The 18,714-nt window shown below is 43.8% G+C and overlaps 2 protein-coding genes across 8 annotated transcripts in view; one reads left to right on the forward strand and one right to left on the reverse strand.

Annotated features, from left to right (window-relative positions):
* The window catches only part of SFI1 (SFI1 centrin binding protein), a 26,056-nt gene extending 17,956 nt beyond the window's left edge, over positions 1–8,100 (forward strand). For 2 of the 5 annotated variants that reach the window (XM_068209019.1, XM_068209022.1), the window contains 8 exons: positions 347–520; positions 1,332–1,465; positions 2,389–2,484; positions 2,665–2,917; positions 3,627–3,774; positions 4,548–4,671; positions 5,378–5,480; positions 6,018–8,100. In XM_068209019.1, the coding sequence (XP_068065120.1) occupies positions 347–520; positions 1,332–1,465; positions 2,389–2,484; positions 2,665–2,917; positions 3,627–3,774; positions 4,548–4,671; positions 5,378–5,480; positions 6,018–6,125 (1,140 nt within the window). In that variant the 3' untranslated portion in view covers positions 6,126–8,100. The remainder of the gene's footprint in view (positions 1–346; positions 521–1,331; positions 1,466–2,388; positions 2,485–2,664; positions 2,918–3,626; positions 3,775–4,547; positions 4,672–5,377; positions 5,481–6,017) is intronic. The other 3 variants (XM_068209020.1, XM_068209021.1, XM_068209023.1) reach the window with 3 other exon arrangements.
* Positions 6,363–18,714, reverse strand: part of PISD (phosphatidylserine decarboxylase) — a 24,878-nt gene continuing 12,526 nt past the window's right edge. Inside the window, exons 2-8 of one of the 3 annotated variants that reach the window (XM_068209052.1) lie at positions 15,366–15,781; positions 13,598–13,763; positions 11,360–11,596; positions 11,097–11,235; positions 10,313–10,459; positions 9,437–9,597; positions 6,363–9,128 (exon numbers count right to left, since the gene is read on the reverse strand). In XM_068209052.1, the coding sequence (XP_068065153.1) occupies positions 8,904–9,128; positions 9,437–9,597; positions 10,313–10,459; positions 11,097–11,235; positions 11,360–11,596; positions 13,598–13,763; positions 15,366–15,562 (1,272 nt within the window). In that variant the 5' untranslated portion in view covers positions 15,563–15,781 and the 3' untranslated portion in view covers positions 6,363–8,903. Of the gene's footprint in view, positions 9,129–9,436; positions 9,598–10,312; positions 10,460–11,096; positions 11,236–11,359; positions 11,597–13,597; positions 13,764–15,365; positions 17,466–18,714 lie in introns of those variants that run through there. The other 2 variants (XM_068209054.1, XM_068209053.1) reach the window with 2 other exon arrangements.

The raw sequence follows: 18,714 nt of genomic DNA on the forward strand, positions 1-18,714 counted from the left end.
GGCAGGCAAGTGAGTTTGGTTTGGAGATCCTGTGCAGATTTGACTGCAGTCAGCAGAGGGCACACTGAATGTCTGTTTCCTTTCTTCTTTGGGGTGCTGTATGTTATTTTGGGATGCTGGAAAACTCCCTAAAATTCTTAGCTAATTTAAAAATATGCACATTTTTCCCCATCTGGCCTCAGCTAACTTAAATCTCTGTCCCTTTGTCATTGCGGCAGTGTCCTGCTGTTGCTGTAGCTCTGCCTATTCCTATCCAGTGGAAGGAGAGTGTTGCTGTCTGCAGGGAGAGTCCCTGGCCTGGAACCTGTCTGTGTAATACTCACAGCTCTCATTGTTCCTGTTGTAGGTATTTGGTGCTTGGCTCAGATTTGCCAAGGGGCAGCAGAAGAAAGATGGCATTGAGAAGGTCACAGGAGTTCACCACACAACTCCTTTGAGAGAAGGTGTAACCCGTGCCTTGAGAAACACTGCTGGCATCAAACAGCTGCAGGGACAGCTCCATACCCAGCCCCAGCTGGAGGTGAAAGAGAGATTGCTCAGATATATATATCCAGAACTGGGCTGCTCTGGTCTCTGCTCTGTGTGTGGGATGTGTGTTTGTGTGTCTGTGCATGTATGTATCATGGAGCTCCACATCCCAGCTATTGTTTAGATCCTACATACACTTCTATCTCTGTTCAAAGCATTTCATTCAGCTGAAACGAAAGGACTTCAGACTCATAAGGAACCTTTCTTAATGAAACTATTCTAAAACTGGCCAATTTCTGCCATAGACAATACTCCCGATTGAAACCTTTGCATATGGGTCAGGTCTCTAAATTCTGTGCTAGAATGAAGCATTATAGACTACATCTGATCTTGTCTTAGCTTTAGCACTGCTTATACCTTCATATGTGGGCTTGTGTCACCTCTGCCTTTGAGTATCAACCCAGCCCTGTGTGTGAGAAGGATGCCTGTATTGACTGCTCTCTTCCTGCTTCTGGGCAGCATTCCCAGCTCTTTTCCAGGTTTTCAGGATACCAGTTGTTCCATTTGCTAATGTGCAGCTTGCCTTAGTGCAGAAGTACCCAGTTAATTCTCCTCACTCAAATGTTAACATGGTGGGCCTCTTGATTTAGTTTAGAGAGCTGGTATGGCTTGGAGGGCATCAGACATCTTGGTTGCTTCTCCATGGTGCTTCCCGCTCTCAGCCATCAGATGCTCTGCTATTCTTTGTGTTGGCAGGCAGCCTGCAGTCTTCACCAGTCAGTGTATTGTTGTGCCATGCTGTGGAAGCAGAGGCTCTCTTCCAGAAATTAAATAATTCTTTTTCTTTTTTGCCACCTCTGCAGAAGCAAGTGACATTTAAAAAGCCTGATGTTAGTCCTGAGACAAGAGGACATTCATCAGAGGAAGAGCCATGGCTTTCAAAATGCAGACATCTACCACTTCACCCTGCTGAGGATGGCTCAGTTCTGCGTGGCCTGTGAGTATAAATTTCCAGTCTCTCCCCTGTTTTTCTGGCATGTAAGTAACTTTGCACATATGTAATCTCTCTGTCTCATTTTTGTGTTTCCAAGTTTTCTCATTGATGACTTAGTTCCGTCCTTAACTCTGACGCTGCATCATGTGGCTGGTGGTACAGAATTATACAAGAGCTGCTGTGTAATTCAAGCATCAGCCCACACATAGTGAAGGTATTTGTGACTGTACTTGCCAGTGACAGGTAGAACCAGCTCAGCTACAGACCTTCCACTTTGTGTTTCTCAAGGCAGAACTGAATTTGTGGAGCATTGGCCATTTCTCATAGGAACAGTTATACAGAGAAACACTGAAAGATAGCTTTGATGGGACTTGGGCCATTGGGAGAGCTGATCTTGCCCAAGTGACCCAGTGTCACTGGAGCTCTTGTCTTTTTTGCACTGAAGTCATGTGATGAAATGATAATTATCAAGATCCTGGTGTGCAGAAGCTGAAGTTTCTTCTTGCCCCTTTCTTTTCCTTGGGGAAGCTATTCTTAAAAAATTCCTATTTATCATGGGCCAGTTGCAAGGAAGAATTGTCTATGAATCTTCTCAGTGCAGGACAGGAACCCTAAAGGGAAATAAGATTGTAACTTCACATTGATTTAAGCAAGTATATGCTGCCAAAAGAAGAGTTTCTGCCCTGTTCAGTTGTATTAATTCCACCATTCTTTGTGTTGGCACCACCATTCACATGGTGAACTAGATTCTCACATTAATACAGGTTGACATTTAATCTTTAAGAATCAGGATTACCTGCAAGGAGAATGTTGGAGAGCAGGGATGAATGATGAAACAGGACTGTTTCTTTAGCTGCAATGCTAGCTGATGCCAGTTTACAATAATCATAAGTCTGGGGCATCCTTTGTTCTGTTTTTCTTTCCAGAAATGCCATTCAACGAGCCAGGTTACCACCATGGAAGCCTGACTTCCCTCTGGAATCTCTAGAAAGCAAGGAACTGCTGGGACCTCCTTTTACTAGGTAGAAAATCTAATTCTAGAAGTAAAGAAAAGAGGGCGACTTACAATGGGCATAGTAGAGCAGCTAATTGGAGAGCTGTATGCAAGGGAATGACAGGAGTCTCCCCTTTTTTGCACTGACCTCAAAGGACAAGGCCAACAGGTGGCAATGTATAGTGACCTTATCCTTCTTCCTGTACAGGTCAGAGGTGCCCTGTCAGCAAACATCTGTGAATAAATGTCCTGCACAGAGCGGGAGCTTAATGCTGACACCTCACGTGGAAGAAAGTACCTGTAAATGTCTGTCTCAGATGGACAATGCTGCTCATCCCCATCCCTGTCTCACTTGTGCTTCTCTCCCCCCGTGGACACAGGACGTGCACCGAGCTGGGCAGGGGCCAGAGCTCTGGTGTCCTGCATCTTTCATGTCCCAGATGAAAGCTGGCTCAGAAGAGGTGAGTGTATTGCTGAAGGAACAGTTAGTGTGTGTACTGGGCTGCTGCCAGCAGGCCTGTTGCTTACTGCTGTGTTTTCTTGTGGTTCTTCTGAACTGCCCTGGTTGAGCTGGTTTTCACTTGTTCTAGCTGTCATCTTTAAAGCTGACCAAGTGAGCTGCCTCTGAATGCCCAAGAACTGTTTACCCCTAGTCTGAAGCAATCCACATGTGGTGTTCTGTATTTCATGCCTTTTTCCTGGTTGTCTTCCTAGCCAGATCTTTTCCTAGCAAGTGACGTGAGGGAGCTGCCTCTTTGGAGTTCAGAGCAGTTACAGTTTGCTGTCCAGATTGCAGGGATTTAAGAGAAACTCAGCTTAGGAGCAGTGGGTGTGTGTGAGAGCTTCAAAAAGTTGAAATTCAGTTAACCTGCAAGTAGGTGCTTGCTTTTTGAGCTCCTTATTCCGCACAGAATGGGAAGTTTTAATCTTTTTTGAGCTCCTTATTCCACACAGAATGGGAAGTTTTAATCTTGGTGAAATATCTCCATGCTAGAAATCAGAGCCCATCTTTTAAGCTGTGCTTCTTCTGTGGGATTTTATGAGAGGGGCTCAGCACCTAAAGGAGTTGTCTGAGTAGGAGTAGGACTAAGTAGTTCAGGCACATCCTACTTGTAGGGCTTACTTAAGAAAACCCTTTGAAAAAACCCCAATATCATTCTGACCTTCTAGAGAGGAAGTCAGCCTATGAATGGTCACAAAGGAGCCCATTCCCAAGACTCTGAACAGAATTCTGTGGAGAAGAAGTTGCCACCAAATTTGCAGCCACATTTGCTGTCACCTGAAGACTTGGTGGGAAAAGGGAGTCACCAGACTGCAGGTACATCCTCAGATCCAAACTGCAGCAGTTGCTCATCCTCCCCTCTAATCTATATGAGACTGCAAGTCACTGCCACAAAAGGTATGGGAGACAGGGCAATCTTGTGTGCCAGCATCAGGAGGTAAAGGGTAGCAGTACTCCTTTCTGGGAAGGTAACTGCAGTTGTATGGATTCTGCTGAGTCTAGGGCAAAGCCCTGCTGTAGGCATTGAAGGATGGCAACTGCTTGAACATTCTTTTAGCAAGAATGTGCTCAGGTGCTGGGATGTTGACATGTACAACAGAACTTGCTTCAGGAGGGAAGTTCATCCAGTGGAGCTCTCTGAGATTTCCCTGTACTTACAGTATGGCTGTAAAGGGGACAGATGGTGTCTAAGCACCTGCCACTGTGCTGTTTTAAATGACATCAGAGCATGACATTTGTTCTGCAGGACTACTGTACTTAATTACTTCTAGACTAAATGTGAAAGACTAAATCCTGAACAGGCCAAAACAGTATCTGTAGTACTGAACCATCCACCAGAGCATTTTCTATCTTTCATGTGTTCAGACTGAGTCTTCAAGAGCTTGTTCTGTTGTCAGAACTCCTGCCCTCTCACTGTACCTGATCTTTGGGGTGAACAGGTACATGTCACAGGGTAACCAGACACATGAAAAGCAGTTGGGATGGTTCCTTTTTTCCTGTCATTAAAAATATTTTCTGGTTTTTTGATAAGAAGAAAGAGTGGATGTCTATTCTACCTCCATTGCTTGTGCCCTATGTCTTCCATTCAGCTGAAGGGGAAAAGAAGGAGCACAGTTCCAGAGAAGAAATGATGTTGGAGAGAAAGGTGGAAGTTGAACTCCAGCATATCCAGCAGCAGATGCAGTACTACTACAGCAGGAAGCAGGAACTCAAGTAATGCACCTTTAGCCAGCTTTTCTTCATGTTGTCCACTCTGTTGCACTTTTTCTGTGTATCTACCCTAGAAATAATCCGTCTGTTCACAGCAGAACTGTGAATGAAACAGAGAAAAGTTCCAGAGATTTTTATTTTCTCCTTTTGAGTTCACTCCAGGTGAAGGAGAGCATGTGCATAACTACTTCTGTAGTCAGCCAAGTGGTTTAATTATACCTTTGGCAGCTCTTGCAGAAGCATGTCAGAGGTATCACTGGGTGTAATCAGGAGACAGCACAAATGAATAGGGCAGAGGTTTAGTTTAGTAATTTAGCTTTTAGTTATTTTATCAAGAGGAGTGAGGACTGAGCTTTTCCAGCTTTCAATTAAAAAAATTAAATATGGCTGGTATTTGATAACTACTCTACTAGAACAGGAAAACAAAAATGCTCAAAAGAAATGGGGCTTAGGGGGGATTTAGCTGTCAGGAAAGGAAGAAGTCAGGGACTAGAAGCAGGAAGTGGAGATGACAATTTTCAGATTCCTCTGCTTTCCAGCATCTTTTGGGTTTTGAAGTTTTTTTTTACCTTTTTAAAAAGCTTTTAACCATTGACTGGTTTGAGACAAAAAAAATTGGTGTTATTTCAAGTATCAATTGCAAGTCTAAATTGGCTTAGACTGTTGAGCTCTTAATTGGGATAAGAATCCTTGTAATCCATTTTATCAGGTGCTGTCAGCAGCAGGCAGAGATTCTGCAGCAGTGGCTGGAAATGAGCACGCAACCAGGAGCCCAAGATGGTGTGCAAGGAGTTCAGGAAGAATTGGGTCAGGTGTGTACACAGCATTTAAACTGAAGCTAATGAAGTGATTATCAGTGTCATGCACTAAACCTAAAGGCTGATGGTAGCTGTGAGGAATTGTGTAGCAAGCTGGTAGTAAAATGCCAAGGGAAATCTGTAGTCAGAAGTAGGCTGAGGAGCAGAACAGGCTGTGTGGATGCCTCTTCCTGTTGTTCAGAAATGTAACTCCTGCTCCAGCAGACCTTTCTGAGGCTATTTCCAAGCTATGGATCAAGCTTTCGTGGACTCAATCTCAAAATTTTTCTGCGATTTCTCAAGACAATTCCGTGTGTGCAGACTGGAGCTGCACTGCTTTCAGGCCCCAGGTTCACACAGCCAGGTGTGCGTTCTGGTACCTCTGACTCCAGCCAGTCCTCAGCTGTTCCTGAGTGACACAATCTGCCATGTACTGGCCCTCAAGTGAGATAATACAAAAGCTGCTGGAGCAGCTCTTGCTGTCAAAAAGACTTAATATTGTCTCACTGTACAAACTTATGTCGATGCTGATGCACTCTTGTTCCCTTTCAGTTGCAGGTGAGGATCAACACTCTCACCAAAGCACAGCTGGCCGAGAGACTTCACGTGCAGGCCCTCCTTGCCCGCCTGCGAGATATCCAGCTTGCCCTGGATCTGTAGTGCACCTTCCAACTTCCCAGCTCAGGGGTAGGACTTTTTGCCCCTTTCATAGGAGGGGATGGTGGAAGAGATGTAGCCATTCACAGTTCTATGTATGTCATTTATATTTGATAAATTAAGTGAAAATAATTTTGCTTTTTTATTGTTACTCTAGCTGATCAAAACCAAACTGGAGCTAGATCTACCTCATGCTGCACTTGCAGTACCTAGTTTAGGTTACCTGTCATGCCACAAAGATAAGCAACACAGATAAGACTCTTTATTTCAAAATGTTTGCAATTAAATGAGTTCATGTCAGTAAGTCATACACTTTGACATACAAAAATACTGTGCTACTGATACAGTTGAATTAAATGGATTCTCCATGCAGGAGAAATTCACAGCATTATCAGTACCCTCGAGGAACTTTTTCACTCCTGGGGTGCATTGCTGCCCCTGCATCACAAGCAATGTTGGTTTATTAGCTCGCTCTGCACAGTATTAAAACCATCATAACAACAGCCACTTGCATGCTGAATCCTCTCTTCCTTCTGAGATTCCTAATAAAGCAAACATCAAGCAACCCATCCTCCATCACTAGGCTAATATTTACCTACAGATACTATGGATGATGCTGCTGCGTAGGAAGAAATTAAAGCTTTAACTTCCTTTGGCTTTGTCTGGAAGTCATAGACCCCAGTGGAAAAGAAGGAAAAGATTCAGTTGTCTTTTTCTCTCATCCACTGGAACAAATTTGCTTTCTCTTGTTAACGTGACATTGAAATTCAATCAAAAAGCTCACCCTAACTTTATCCTCTTGGGGCTGATATTTGCCTTACTCTTTTCTCACTCTCAAGGGTTTAAAAAGACTTGTATCTGGTACTATACTGCTGCAGGAGTAAACTTGCTAATCCCAAGAATTTTAACAAGATAGGTGGCTGAGAGCCACTTCAAGCTTTCAAACTCCTCCCTGTGTGAGGAAACACTGACTCCTGGAGCCAAATGAATGTTCTCCTGCTTGTCACCCAAACAGCCACCCTCATCTGACTCATGCCTGGGCTACATCACTTGGAGGCAGTTCATCGTCCCTTCCTTCCCGATGACAAGCTAAGCATACAGGACTTGGCAAACTGGACATTTGTACAACAAAATTATATTCTATTTTCTGCAGTGCATACAAAGAAGGGTTTCTTTAGGAGATCAGAGCTCATCAAAGCCTGTCATCTCCTTGAAGTAGCAGAAAAGTAGCTCAAGCAAGGAAGTAGTATGAGAAATCTTTCAGAAAGCACAAAGGCAGGTTTCATAAGCGTGTCCACTCCAACAAACTCTGGATAGCAAAATCAGTTCTAAATGTTTGAGTGCTGGGACTTGAAACAGTTTATTCTCAAAAACCAATTTATACATTGCTTTAAAACTCAATTCCTCTTCAATTTGTCAGTGGTTTTTGTCAGTGCCACATGCAGTAGATCCAAGGTGTTAGATTTTAACTCTTCTTGATGTGAAGTCACAAAGAGGCTTTAAAATTTTACAGTGGATTAAGCTTCAGCACAAAGATTTCAGTGCCCAGCACATTCCTAGCATTAAGTATGAGGGTACAAGTCAGAGCCAGTGTGGTTTTTTGTTTTGTATTTTGAATAAGATGAAGTTGTTGCCCAGTCAAGGGAGGGCCAGACTGGCACCTGGGAAGCAACAGGGGATTTCTTTAAAGAGCCATAAATATTTTAAACACAGTCAGTGCATAGGGCATTTCACTCTGTACAATAAAAATTGGTCCTGAAGTAGCTGAAGCTGTCCTTGAACAGAGGAACTAATTCTTCAAGAATTTAGTTACAAAGTAATAAGATACATAGCAGAAGGAAAAAGATTACTTTAGTTGCCATCAAATCACCCAGCAATAATATGCCCTGTGTCTTCTAACTCCTTAATCCAAGAGGTGAAGTTAACTGTCTTTCATAAAGATACAAGCTTTAAGGCCTGGAATAGCAAAATAAAACAATGGATTAGGAAGAGGACACAGAGCTTTGTCTATCTTTAAAAAAAAGAAAATTGCAAGATGACAAGTTCTGTTGTCTGGAATGCAGACACTATTTTCAGGTTTAAAATACAGTGCAAAGTCAATTTTTGAAGGGACAATTTCAGACAAAAGAACTAAAGTTGTCAAACAGTACAAAACTCAGGATGAGTGTCCCTCATTGTACTGACTGTTGTACATTTTGTTTTGTTTGGGCCATGAAGCCACACCAGCAAATTTCACTGTTTGGCCATCTGTGCATTCAGAGACTGCTTTTATCTAGGAATTTGGGTGCAGTTTCTTAGAATAAAATAAATATGAGAATATATTCTTCACTCAGGGTCTGAAAAGCAGATACTGTAGATACAAGGTACAATGTCTGATTCAGCCTGTCAGTGTCCCTTTAAATACAGGTAATCTCTACCTCCACCCTTTCCCACTGCACCTGCCTAGGAAGGCTTAGAAGGGACTTAGAGGCTCTAAGAACATAATTATCCTGTGGCACATTCAGGGGAGAACATGAAAGACTACAGGCACAGGGTGGGCCTGAAACCACCATGGGCAACATCTTTAAAGGCAGCTGTACCCAATACATCCATGATCATTCAATTCAGTTTCTACATTCAGCAGCAGGTAAACGTAGACCAAGTACTTTCAAGTTTAATGCAGCAGTGACATCTTTCTTCCTCCTCACCCAGGTCCTGCTGAGTGATACAAACTTGGTAAGTGAAACACTCAGTGGTGTGAAGAGTCCCTTTTTATAGAAAATCTTCTCGCTGAGACAGTTCCTAGAGAGAGCCCAGTGCTTCTCCAAAGCGGATTTTCTGTCCAGCTTTGAGGTTGAATCTGAAGTCCTTGGGTGCCTCAAAGATTAGTACGATTGTAGAGCCTAAGTTAAATTCCCCTAAATGTTCCCCTTTCCTCATGGGGATTCCCTCCTTGTTGTTGTTGGATATGAAGCTGAAGTCATTGTAGGAACCTTTAGAGTAACTTGGACTGTTCGTGTGCAAGTCCTGTACAGAGAAGGAAGAAGAGAAGGATTGACTGGAGGATTTCTCAGTGCTCTGTATTCATTCATCACCACAGCTGTGGGCTGTACACACTCAGGCATTTTCCATGCACGAACTCACAGTTCAAAGGTGCAATAGGAATATTTTAAAAATTGTCTATATTGGAGACAACACTGTTTAGATCAGTCTTAGAATATCAGTACTGTGAAACACCCTAATTTCAGGGTAATAAGATTTTTTTTAAAATTTTGTTATGCTACACCAACCTCAACCATTAACACCAGAAATGTACCTGCTATGATCCCGCTCACCTGGTCAAAGTAGATGCGGATGGAGCCCACATTTGTTGCTCCTACAGCTGTTAATGAGAAGAAGCCATGTTTCCAGTCACCTGTAAGGACAACTCGTTCATTGTGGCAGAACAGTTCCTTGATCCAGCGAGCAACTCCAGGATTGACAGACATCAGAGAGCCTGAAGGAGTGAGAAAATACTCAGGTTAGGTTGTCTGGTTTGTAGCAATATTGTAATGCCACTCAGATGATGTTTTCAGTGTAACTGGAGCTGATCCAGTAAACAACTGTGTCAGTTATTTGTAGGAAGAGAGGCAAGTGCCAGGCAGAGCAAATGAAAGAGAAGTCTGTGCTGAAAACAAAGGGGTCACAGAAGGATGTGTCTGGTCTGTCAATGTATCTCTCAGGGTGTTTGAAACCAAATCCAAATACTTAGGGTTTTGCTAGATACCAAGAAGTAAAATATCTTTATCTGCAAGAACATCCGATCCCAGCTCCAGTAGTGTAACTGTTCAGTTGCATTTTCTTTGCCAAGCACAAGCAGAGATCATACTTTAGGATACTGTTTGGTGTGATCTGCAGAACTATCTATATTTCAGGTGCAAACTGAATAAACAGTGTTTGGGAACAAATCAGGTCAGTGTGAATCAAGGGGAACTTCAAAGAAGTCAAACAGTTTGAATACGATATTACTGTTTTCACCATTTTTATGTGATTTGCTCTGGTAAACTATACAGCTGCAAAAGTCATTACCGTTTGAGACAATTCACTTTTCTACCATTGTCTATCATGTTACCGTACAACTTCTGCACTGGTGTGTCTCATTGTGCAGAGGCCCATAGCAGTGCTTCCCTCCATAGCTGCTCTGCAGTTGTCTCCTAGGAACAGAAACCAACCTGGGAAATGCCGTCGGTGTGACACTGTCCAGTCCGTGGGCGAGTGGAAGCAGTGATAATCCCCTGGTGCAAGGTAAATTACACAGTGGTAGAGCTCATTCCCCTCCTTTGTGACCAGTTGTTGCTGAAAAGAGTTACCAGGTGGGGCTGCAGAAAAAGCAGGGAAAGGAAGGGGTTAAAGATATTCCTCCTGAAGTCATGTGCCAAAGCAGAAATCCAGTATTTTAATATGTTCCTTTCCATTTAAAAGAAAATTAGATGCTGGATTGTTTCAATCACAGTGAAATTTTTTCTTTTGGAGTTTGCCCTTCCCTAAGCAAAATAGCAGGAACTGAAATCCAGTACAATAGAATTTTTATTAAAGCTACCCTATACAAACAGAATTTGTGAAGAGTCCTCCAAGTCATTAGAGAGGTAGTGCTTGAGCATGGATCTTGTTAAGGAGTAGCTTATCCAGTTTTTGCTAGCCAGTGCTTGGGCCCGTTTCAGTGTGACAGCAGGAGTGCTGCAGCCATGGTATAGCAACAGATCTTGGAGTCAAGTGTAGGAACCAAGCAACTCAGTTCAGATAATCAGAATGAGCCTTGTATAAAGCCACTGGTGAGAAAGAGAAAAACTAGAACAGCAACCTGGTTACCCAAATAAAACGAACCAAAAATCAGACCCGCTTTTGTTCCTGACAATTCAAGAAAATGTTACTTTTTTCATCTCTCTTAAGTCTTATGATTTCTGAGAACACTGAAAGGGCACAGCAGAATAAATGCAGAACTGACACAGAACTCACCCTGGCTAAAATGCATTTCCTCTGTGGAGATGCGAGGTCCCAAGAAAGATTCCAGAGAATAAGTGACCCCTTTTACTTGCTCCACTTCACAATTTTTTACCTGTCCGAAATTAAGGATCTTTCCATCAGAGGGACTAATCTACAGCAAAGAGAAAAAATGGAAACAGTCAGCAGTTCATTAATTCCTCATGAAGCAGTGCCATTCCTCTGGGGGCTGAGGGAAGCGGCAGTGCTGGGTAAAGCCCTGCCTTCCTTTCACTCACCACGCTGTGCACACAGCAGACCGGCCGTGCCTGTGGTTTCAGCTTCCTGCGGAAGAACTCACTGAGGTTCCTGTAGTGATGCAGATCCTCCACAGCTGCCTCCTTCATGTTCACCCCGAAGGTCCAGATGTACAGGCTGTACACCGGCTTCCGCAGCCACGTGGGCAGCTCCACCTGGTTCAGGCGACCCCAGGCTCGTGAGAGCAGCCGCGTTGGGACCGACTTGTACAGGGCAACCTGAAGGGAGAATTGCAGCAGGTCAGTGTTCTCCCCACTGACGGCTTCCTTGCTTCTCCCCTAGCACAGGAAGGATCGAACTGTTCCTGCAAACCCCTCCCTTGAATTCATGGGTTACAAGTAGCTTTAAGACAGCAAAAAATTTACACCGCACTTCATCCTCATTCCCTCCATTCTGGTGAGAATAGACAAGAGACAAGATGAAACTTAATATAACTTTAAAGTGAAGCCAGAATTTCCACTCCTTTGCAGGCCGAAGCTCCACACTGAAGTTACTGGAAAGTGCCCAATGCGAGGCTTACAGAAAAAAGAGACATTGCGCATATTCAAGTAGAATCAGAGAGGTTTAATACTACCAATGTATACATTTTTGTGAATAACTAAATGAAAATTGACTGGAAAATAACTCCTCAGTGTTGGATGACTTGCTTCTCAGATGCAGCTGCTACTGAGGGCGTTTCCCACACCCAGTACTGTGTGTTGTATGCTCTAATAACACACGTACTATCAAAGAAATGTACCCACTGGATGCAGCCACACAGGTATAAACTTATACCAGCCTTACTCCCTCTCTCACAACAATGGGAGCTGCTAATTGCAAGAATATAAAGTGCCTTTATTTCTGTAGAAATACACCTTTAGACTTGCACCAAAACCCAAGTTTTAGCAAGGAAAACAAATGAAACAAAGTTGGCGAGAGGTATCTGCTGTTGATGGAAGTGGAGAGATGACAGCATCTTTCTGTTGATAATTCCAGCAGACAACTCTCCTGGGGTTTGTGGTACTTGCTGTCAGCCAGGAAGCTCACATGGCTATGATGTAACCGGGGGAAGCTGGGGGATATGGACCAAGGGAACTGAACACTCTGAAACCAGTTTTGCAAAGGAAGTGGTGATCTGCTGACTGGTGCTGTGTTTTTGAACAGCTACCTTCAACTTGCAGCTAAAAACTTGGGATTTTTCTTAGAGAGAGTCATTTGTTCTCAATCATATCCTTCATGATTAAGTCTTGGAAAACACAGCCATAAACACAAACAGAAGTATGCACTGGCTCCATCATACCAACTACAGCAAATTAAGATTTCACTTACAAAACACCATCCTGTGTACATACAGGGATATTTCAGAAAGGAAGTACCAACCTAATCTCACTTCAGATAAAACCTTCTAAATGAACAGTACTTTAGGTTATATAAGCTGAAGTACTGAAGAAAAAAAATGTTGCCATTTTATTTGACATGCCCTACACTGTATTAATTTCTAAAAATTAACTTTGCTGTTTTCCACCAACACCAAAAATGTACATACAACTATAAAATCACACCAATTGTCAAAAGCAGTATTTCCTAGCAGCCCCTTCTCTTCAAAGGAGCCTGGTTTTCAAGCTGATGGGATCAAACGGAACAGATGTTCAATAAAATAGGCTTAAGAATGGCAATTTTGTTCCTGTTTGCCATCAAAATACTTACTTGGTTGTTGGATTCTGAAATGGCACGATTTGTGGGGAGATTTACTATGTGCAAGGCATCCCATACCCTGTTCTCAACAGCGTCAGAGCAGAGATTTCTGTATCATTTGGACATGCTGGACTACAAATGCTCAGAGAACTCGAGGAACAAACCCTCTTGATGCGTAAATAACAAAAAACAAGAGACCATTTCAATAGGACCAGGAAAAGAAACTTGCCAAAAGGTTTGGTCTTCCTTGTCCTAGCCCTGATACTGTGAGGTGACTGAATTCCTTCAGAAGTTTCTGTTGACTTTCCCCGACTGTTAAAGGACAAAGTAATTCTCTGCTCCTGAAAAAGTCACTTGTCTGTGAAGCAATTAATCAACACAACCACAGACAGTAAAAACTAAACAGAAGCACAAATTGCACCTCTGCTTCCACACCAGTGATCACCAGGCTGTCCTGCATGCAGCAACTCTTCCCCCCAGCTGCTGCCAGCTCCTCCAGGACACAGCTCCCAGACGCGGCGCGCGAGAGACCTGCTCACACTTACCCTGCTCATAGGCCTCCATCCCACTCTGGTCAAGGGTTTAAGAGCACCGAAAGGCAGAAGGTAATAGAGAATAGTCAGAGGCCAAGAACGGAGTTTCAGAGCAGGCCTAGACATACAGCTCAGCTGGCCCAACCTTCGCCTCAGGGCCAGCTGGGGGAATTGCAACCTGAAAGATTACATACACAACATCAGAGGGTCAGGCATCTCAGCTGCAGAGCCGCCAGCTACCGACGGCTGGGGTGCGTTATTCCCGCTAAATGTTTCTTAATCTTTGATACTACAAGTCTTTGTTCTTCCCCTTCCCTAAACAGAAGAAGAGTTTATCTAAAAAATAAAAGTCTTCCATTCAAATAATGGTGTTCACCCTCATAGGTCATGTTTTATGAATGACACCCTCAAAAATTAAAGGTAAGACCAGTTTCCAGGTCTTAAAGCCTTCACTGAGTATCCTGCTTCCGAATAGGGAACACGTGGACAAAGCCAACATTTCTACTACTGCACAATAATCTAGTCTCCATAGCCCAATAATCAACTCCCCTGCCTCATAACCAGCTGCATCTCATTTTTTGTTACATGGATGTCCTGACTGAGAGAGATCTCATTTTGCACAAATGGCCATGGGGAGAAGCTGACTTTCTAACTCTAAAGATGAAAGCAACTCAGCTTCTTAGCAGAGGACAGATATCAAGGGCCTCAGGTCAGATCCTTGCAGGAGGTCTGGATGCAAAACCCTTCAGGTCCCCATTTATTCTTTGGCTTCTACTCATGAAAAAACCACTGGCATTTCCAAGGTCACATTATCAAATGGAAATCTGTCTACCTGAGGGCAAACTATTCAAATGACTGACTGAACTCCTGGCTAAGAGACTGTTCTGCAACCAGGACAGAGCGACGTGCACACACAAACAGAAGTGGCACAGTCTGGCTGCTCCCAACAGCTCGCTCTCTCAAGGGATCCTGTGACAAGAAAGAGGAACTACAAAATACTGCCTATGTCTTTCCAAGATGGAAAAAAAGCTGAGAATTTAAAAGGAAATTTTCTTGCCAACTTGTTCTGCTCAAAACTTGGATCAGAATTAAAATATCAGGCAGACAGGTATAACTGTCACCACTTTGGGATGCAAGATGGTGCTTTTGGCTCAGAGATGTTTCTTCTGCAGTGAACACAACTTCTTTCCCCTGAAGAACTAATAAACAGTGAACTGTCTGTGCATCTTAATGCAACAGGGAAAAAGAACCCTGAGCAGAAGTGCTGTCTTAGCAGAGTTAATGCAGGCTTCTCAGCAGGAGGTAGGACTGACTCGACATGGGAATAGGAAGGGACACTTCACATTCTCCCTCCCATCCCTACCACCCAGCAGCCTGCAAGGGCTGGCAGGCCAGGAGCCGGGTTGGGTCCCGTTCTCCCCCTCCCGCTGCTCTCCCCCCCTTCACTGCAGTCGCTCCTGGACCAATCCCTGCAGAGCTGCATCGCGTTGGAGCCCTCTGGCTTCTCACTGCCTTGGCCTGGTTTCAGAGCGGCCCCTCAACTAATTTTTCCATTCTCCTAGTGATAGAGAGTAGAAGGGAAAGGAATGAAAGCTTCCCCATTCCCCTTGTCATGGAACAGCATGCCCTTCTCTGCCAATACAATGTATAAGGAGCTTTATAGTAATTAGGCCAAACAAAAGCTTCACAGATGGCTCCCGCTCCTTCTGCCCAGAAACCCTCCCAGCCTCCCTCCCGCTTCAGTCACCATTCCTGCAAAGCAGAAAATACTGAACAGTACCTGAAACGAGTTCTCCTACTTGGTGTCCCACCGGCAGAGCCAGCTGGGCCTGGACTCTCCAGCTGTGGGTGCTGGTCCCCGGCACAGCTGCTGCTGCCGCCGTTCCCTGAGCGCAGCCTCCGGACATGAATTTTAACTTTGCGGAGGTTGTAGCAAGAGGGTGGAGGGTTAGATAAAGCTTTGTAGCATCTCACCATTTCCCTGTGTGGAGCTCTGGTCCCTGCAGGGTGTTTGACTGACACATCGTCAGGGTGACGGCTGTTGCAAGGCTCAGTCTTTTTTCCTCTACCTCTCTTTCCTTTGCTTGCTCCGGCACAGGAGAGAGGACACGGCGTCACAGTTCCTAAATCCCCCGCTGGTTTGTCTCTGGATTCCCTCTCTGTTTCCCACTTGAATCTCTGCTACGAGAGTTGCAGCTATTGCAAACAAACAGGCATTGTGTCACATTTCAACATCCCACTACAAAGCCGACTCTGCACACGATAGAAATGAGCTGTCCATATGAGCAGTCCTTGCTTCTTGCTAGTCCAAGTCCGGGAGGCCATTGAAACCCAACTCCCCAAAAAACACCCTGCTGTCTGTCCCAGGCTGCTGGGCAGCAGTGCTCTAGTGAGAGGAACGGTCAGCTGGCCTTGCACAGCTCATCCCAGCGCCAGCCTGAATGCAAGGCTGGGAGGAGGAGTGGGGCGGAGAAGAGGAGGAGGAGGAGGAGGAGATAACTCCCAGCTTCAATTCTGCAGTGCAGAAGCTGCTGCTAAGAATTCTGGACTGCTGGGCACCAAAAATCCTTTCCTGCTCTTAGTGTCCAGCTTGTAAAGAACAAAACAGAACAAAAAGGCATGTCTTTATATTTTACAACTCTTGCCAGACACAAACATCCATCTGTGGAAGCCTCCTTCCATCTCAAAACACTCAGTTAAGGGAACAGGTAATGGACTTTCTTCTACACATAACCAGATACATACAAAATAAGCCAGTTTTAGGGCCAGCTTGAGAAATGGGTATAAAAAAAAGTGTTATGTGTCTATTTTGTGACTTTTAATACTGTCACATTTTTTATGTTCAGTAGAACTAAAATACAAAACAGTTGGAAAGGAAGCTGGTTTGAGTTTTAAAGACCAAAGGCTGCACTGCTTCTATCTAAGCATTCTAAATATACAGAGAAATTTCCCTCTTTAATCCTACCGAACACACCTCAAACACAGGTGACTGGGTTTGGATTGTTAAGGGAGCCCTGCTTCAAGAAGAGGAAGTCAGATGGCTACATCTCACCTCAAGATTAAACCTAATACTCAGAACAATTTCAGGGCTGACTCTCTAGTGGTTCCATTTCACTTCTGCTTTCGGCTAAATCTGGGTTGAAAATGAACAAAAAAAACCCTCCTTACTTCCAAAGGTTTCTAAGCACCATGAAAACCGAGGCTAACAGAATAGATCAAAAAGAGCACAGTTGCTCTGATTGAGGGAAAGGCTTGTATTGTAATAGGGATAAAGCAGGAGGAGTGGGAGGCCCAGCAGGAAAAGCTAGAATTAACTAGCTAATGGCATCCCAGTCAGGCCTCAAAAGGAAAATATTCAAGCAGTAATTGTGTATTTTGATTGGCCTTCAACTCCAAATATTACAGATACTCCCTAGAAACACCTGTGGAGATCCTGCATTAGAGTATTTGTCTCAGGAAGAAAATTTCTATATGGTATTCTGTATGTCAGAAAGTTCCAAGACCTGTGTGCATGTTGTTCAAGCTGAATTTTAACAACTTCAAATTTAAAAAAAAACCCAGCTAATTGAAAGAAGGGAAATTTAAGATCAGTGAAAGCATTCAAAACATACTCCTTCCTGCCTGAGCCTTGTGCCAAGTCTTTTTGTTTCCTGTTTAAAATATCAGTCTTTCTCTGGCTGGCACAAGAAACTCCTACACAACAAAAATGATGCCATCTGTATAGTAAAATGCTGAAAGCAGTTAGCCAAAATCCTATCAAAATTCAAAGAAAAGCAACAAGGAGCACAGGGAACCTACTTCTCGATTCATTGGGAACATTAGATATTACCACTAGAAAATACTTAATTTTAAACAGCAACAAGCTAAATCGACAACATTGTTTCAAAAGAAACTTCATAAGACCAAGACAAAATTATTTTTCAGGGAACTGTGGGGAGAGAGTTCATTTGGCACTGGTGCAGCTGGGCAGGAGCAGCAGAGCACCCAGCCCAGCAGCTCCTGCAGCCAGGGTGGAGCCTTGCTCCCCATCCCATCTCCTCCTGTGCAACCTCCACCCTCGCAGAGAGAGAGCAAACACGTCTTATCACATTTGCTTCAGTGCTCTTCCCTTCAGGATAAGGGAGGTAACCCACAAGCTCTTCCAGTAAAATTCAATTTTATCCCCTCAAAACACTTTTAAGGAATTATTATATTCTCAGCTGAGTAACCATGATTCTAAGGAAGCATGTACCCAGAGAAACAGCTGACCTGCTCCCTAAAAAAACCCAGACAAGGAAATGTTCTACAGCCTGATGAAGTGGGTAGTACAACCCTTCAGTTCAAAACAAAAAACGTGGGGCAAGAGAGATTCCTCTCCAGGAAGGGAAAAACATGGGTGTTACAAGTTTTTTTCCTCCACTTCTTAAAAAACTGTGCACAGCCAAGTAAGAAGTTTCTCTCAAGTTCTGTTCTACTCCCCTCATTTTATTCACCAACACCTGAGTCCTGCTGAGGTGCTAACATGCCTGGCCAGTTGCCATCCCTGCTGTAGCTGCCCCAGAAGTAACATGCAGTTCCTACAGTGTAAGGAGGCTGAAATGAAAAATCCACCCTGAATTTACCTGCTTTCCATGGGGAAAGGAACAAGAACTGCTCATCAAACAGCTCATGACAGAGGAACTTGTATAATGGCATCTCAATAGCTGGACTTCTTGGGATGCAGGTAGTGCCCACAGCCTGTGTCAGCTTAGAGATCATCAGCTTAGATAAAAATCTTCAAATTTTTTAGTTTGTAGGGGTTGCACACCATTACCAAACTCCCTCACCTGTCTGAGCTCACCAGAATCCATGCTGGGCAAATAAAGCAGCAGTTACCAGCAGGTATGAATCCATAGAGAATTATTATCTCATAGACAACTGCTAATCCGCCAGCTATGCAATAGCTTCTACTCTGTCACCTCAAATAAGCATCAAATCCAGTGACCTCTTTTAATTACTTGTCAAAAAGTGAACCACTCAAGTCCTTCTCTCAACTTTTAAAAAATGACACAGCAAGGCAGTTGCAAGAAAGACTAATATGCAATTGAACTGCAAACCGTAAGCATGAATCATTAGGCTTGGAATGTGCTGGTCAGTGCTCAAAACCCTCT

Source organism: Anomalospiza imberbis, chromosome 18, assembly GCF_031753505.1.
Source record: "Anomalospiza imberbis isolate Cuckoo-Finch-1a 21T00152 chromosome 18, ASM3175350v1, whole genome shotgun sequence".
NCBI lineage: Eukaryota > Metazoa > Chordata > Aves > Passeriformes > Viduidae > Anomalospiza > Anomalospiza imberbis.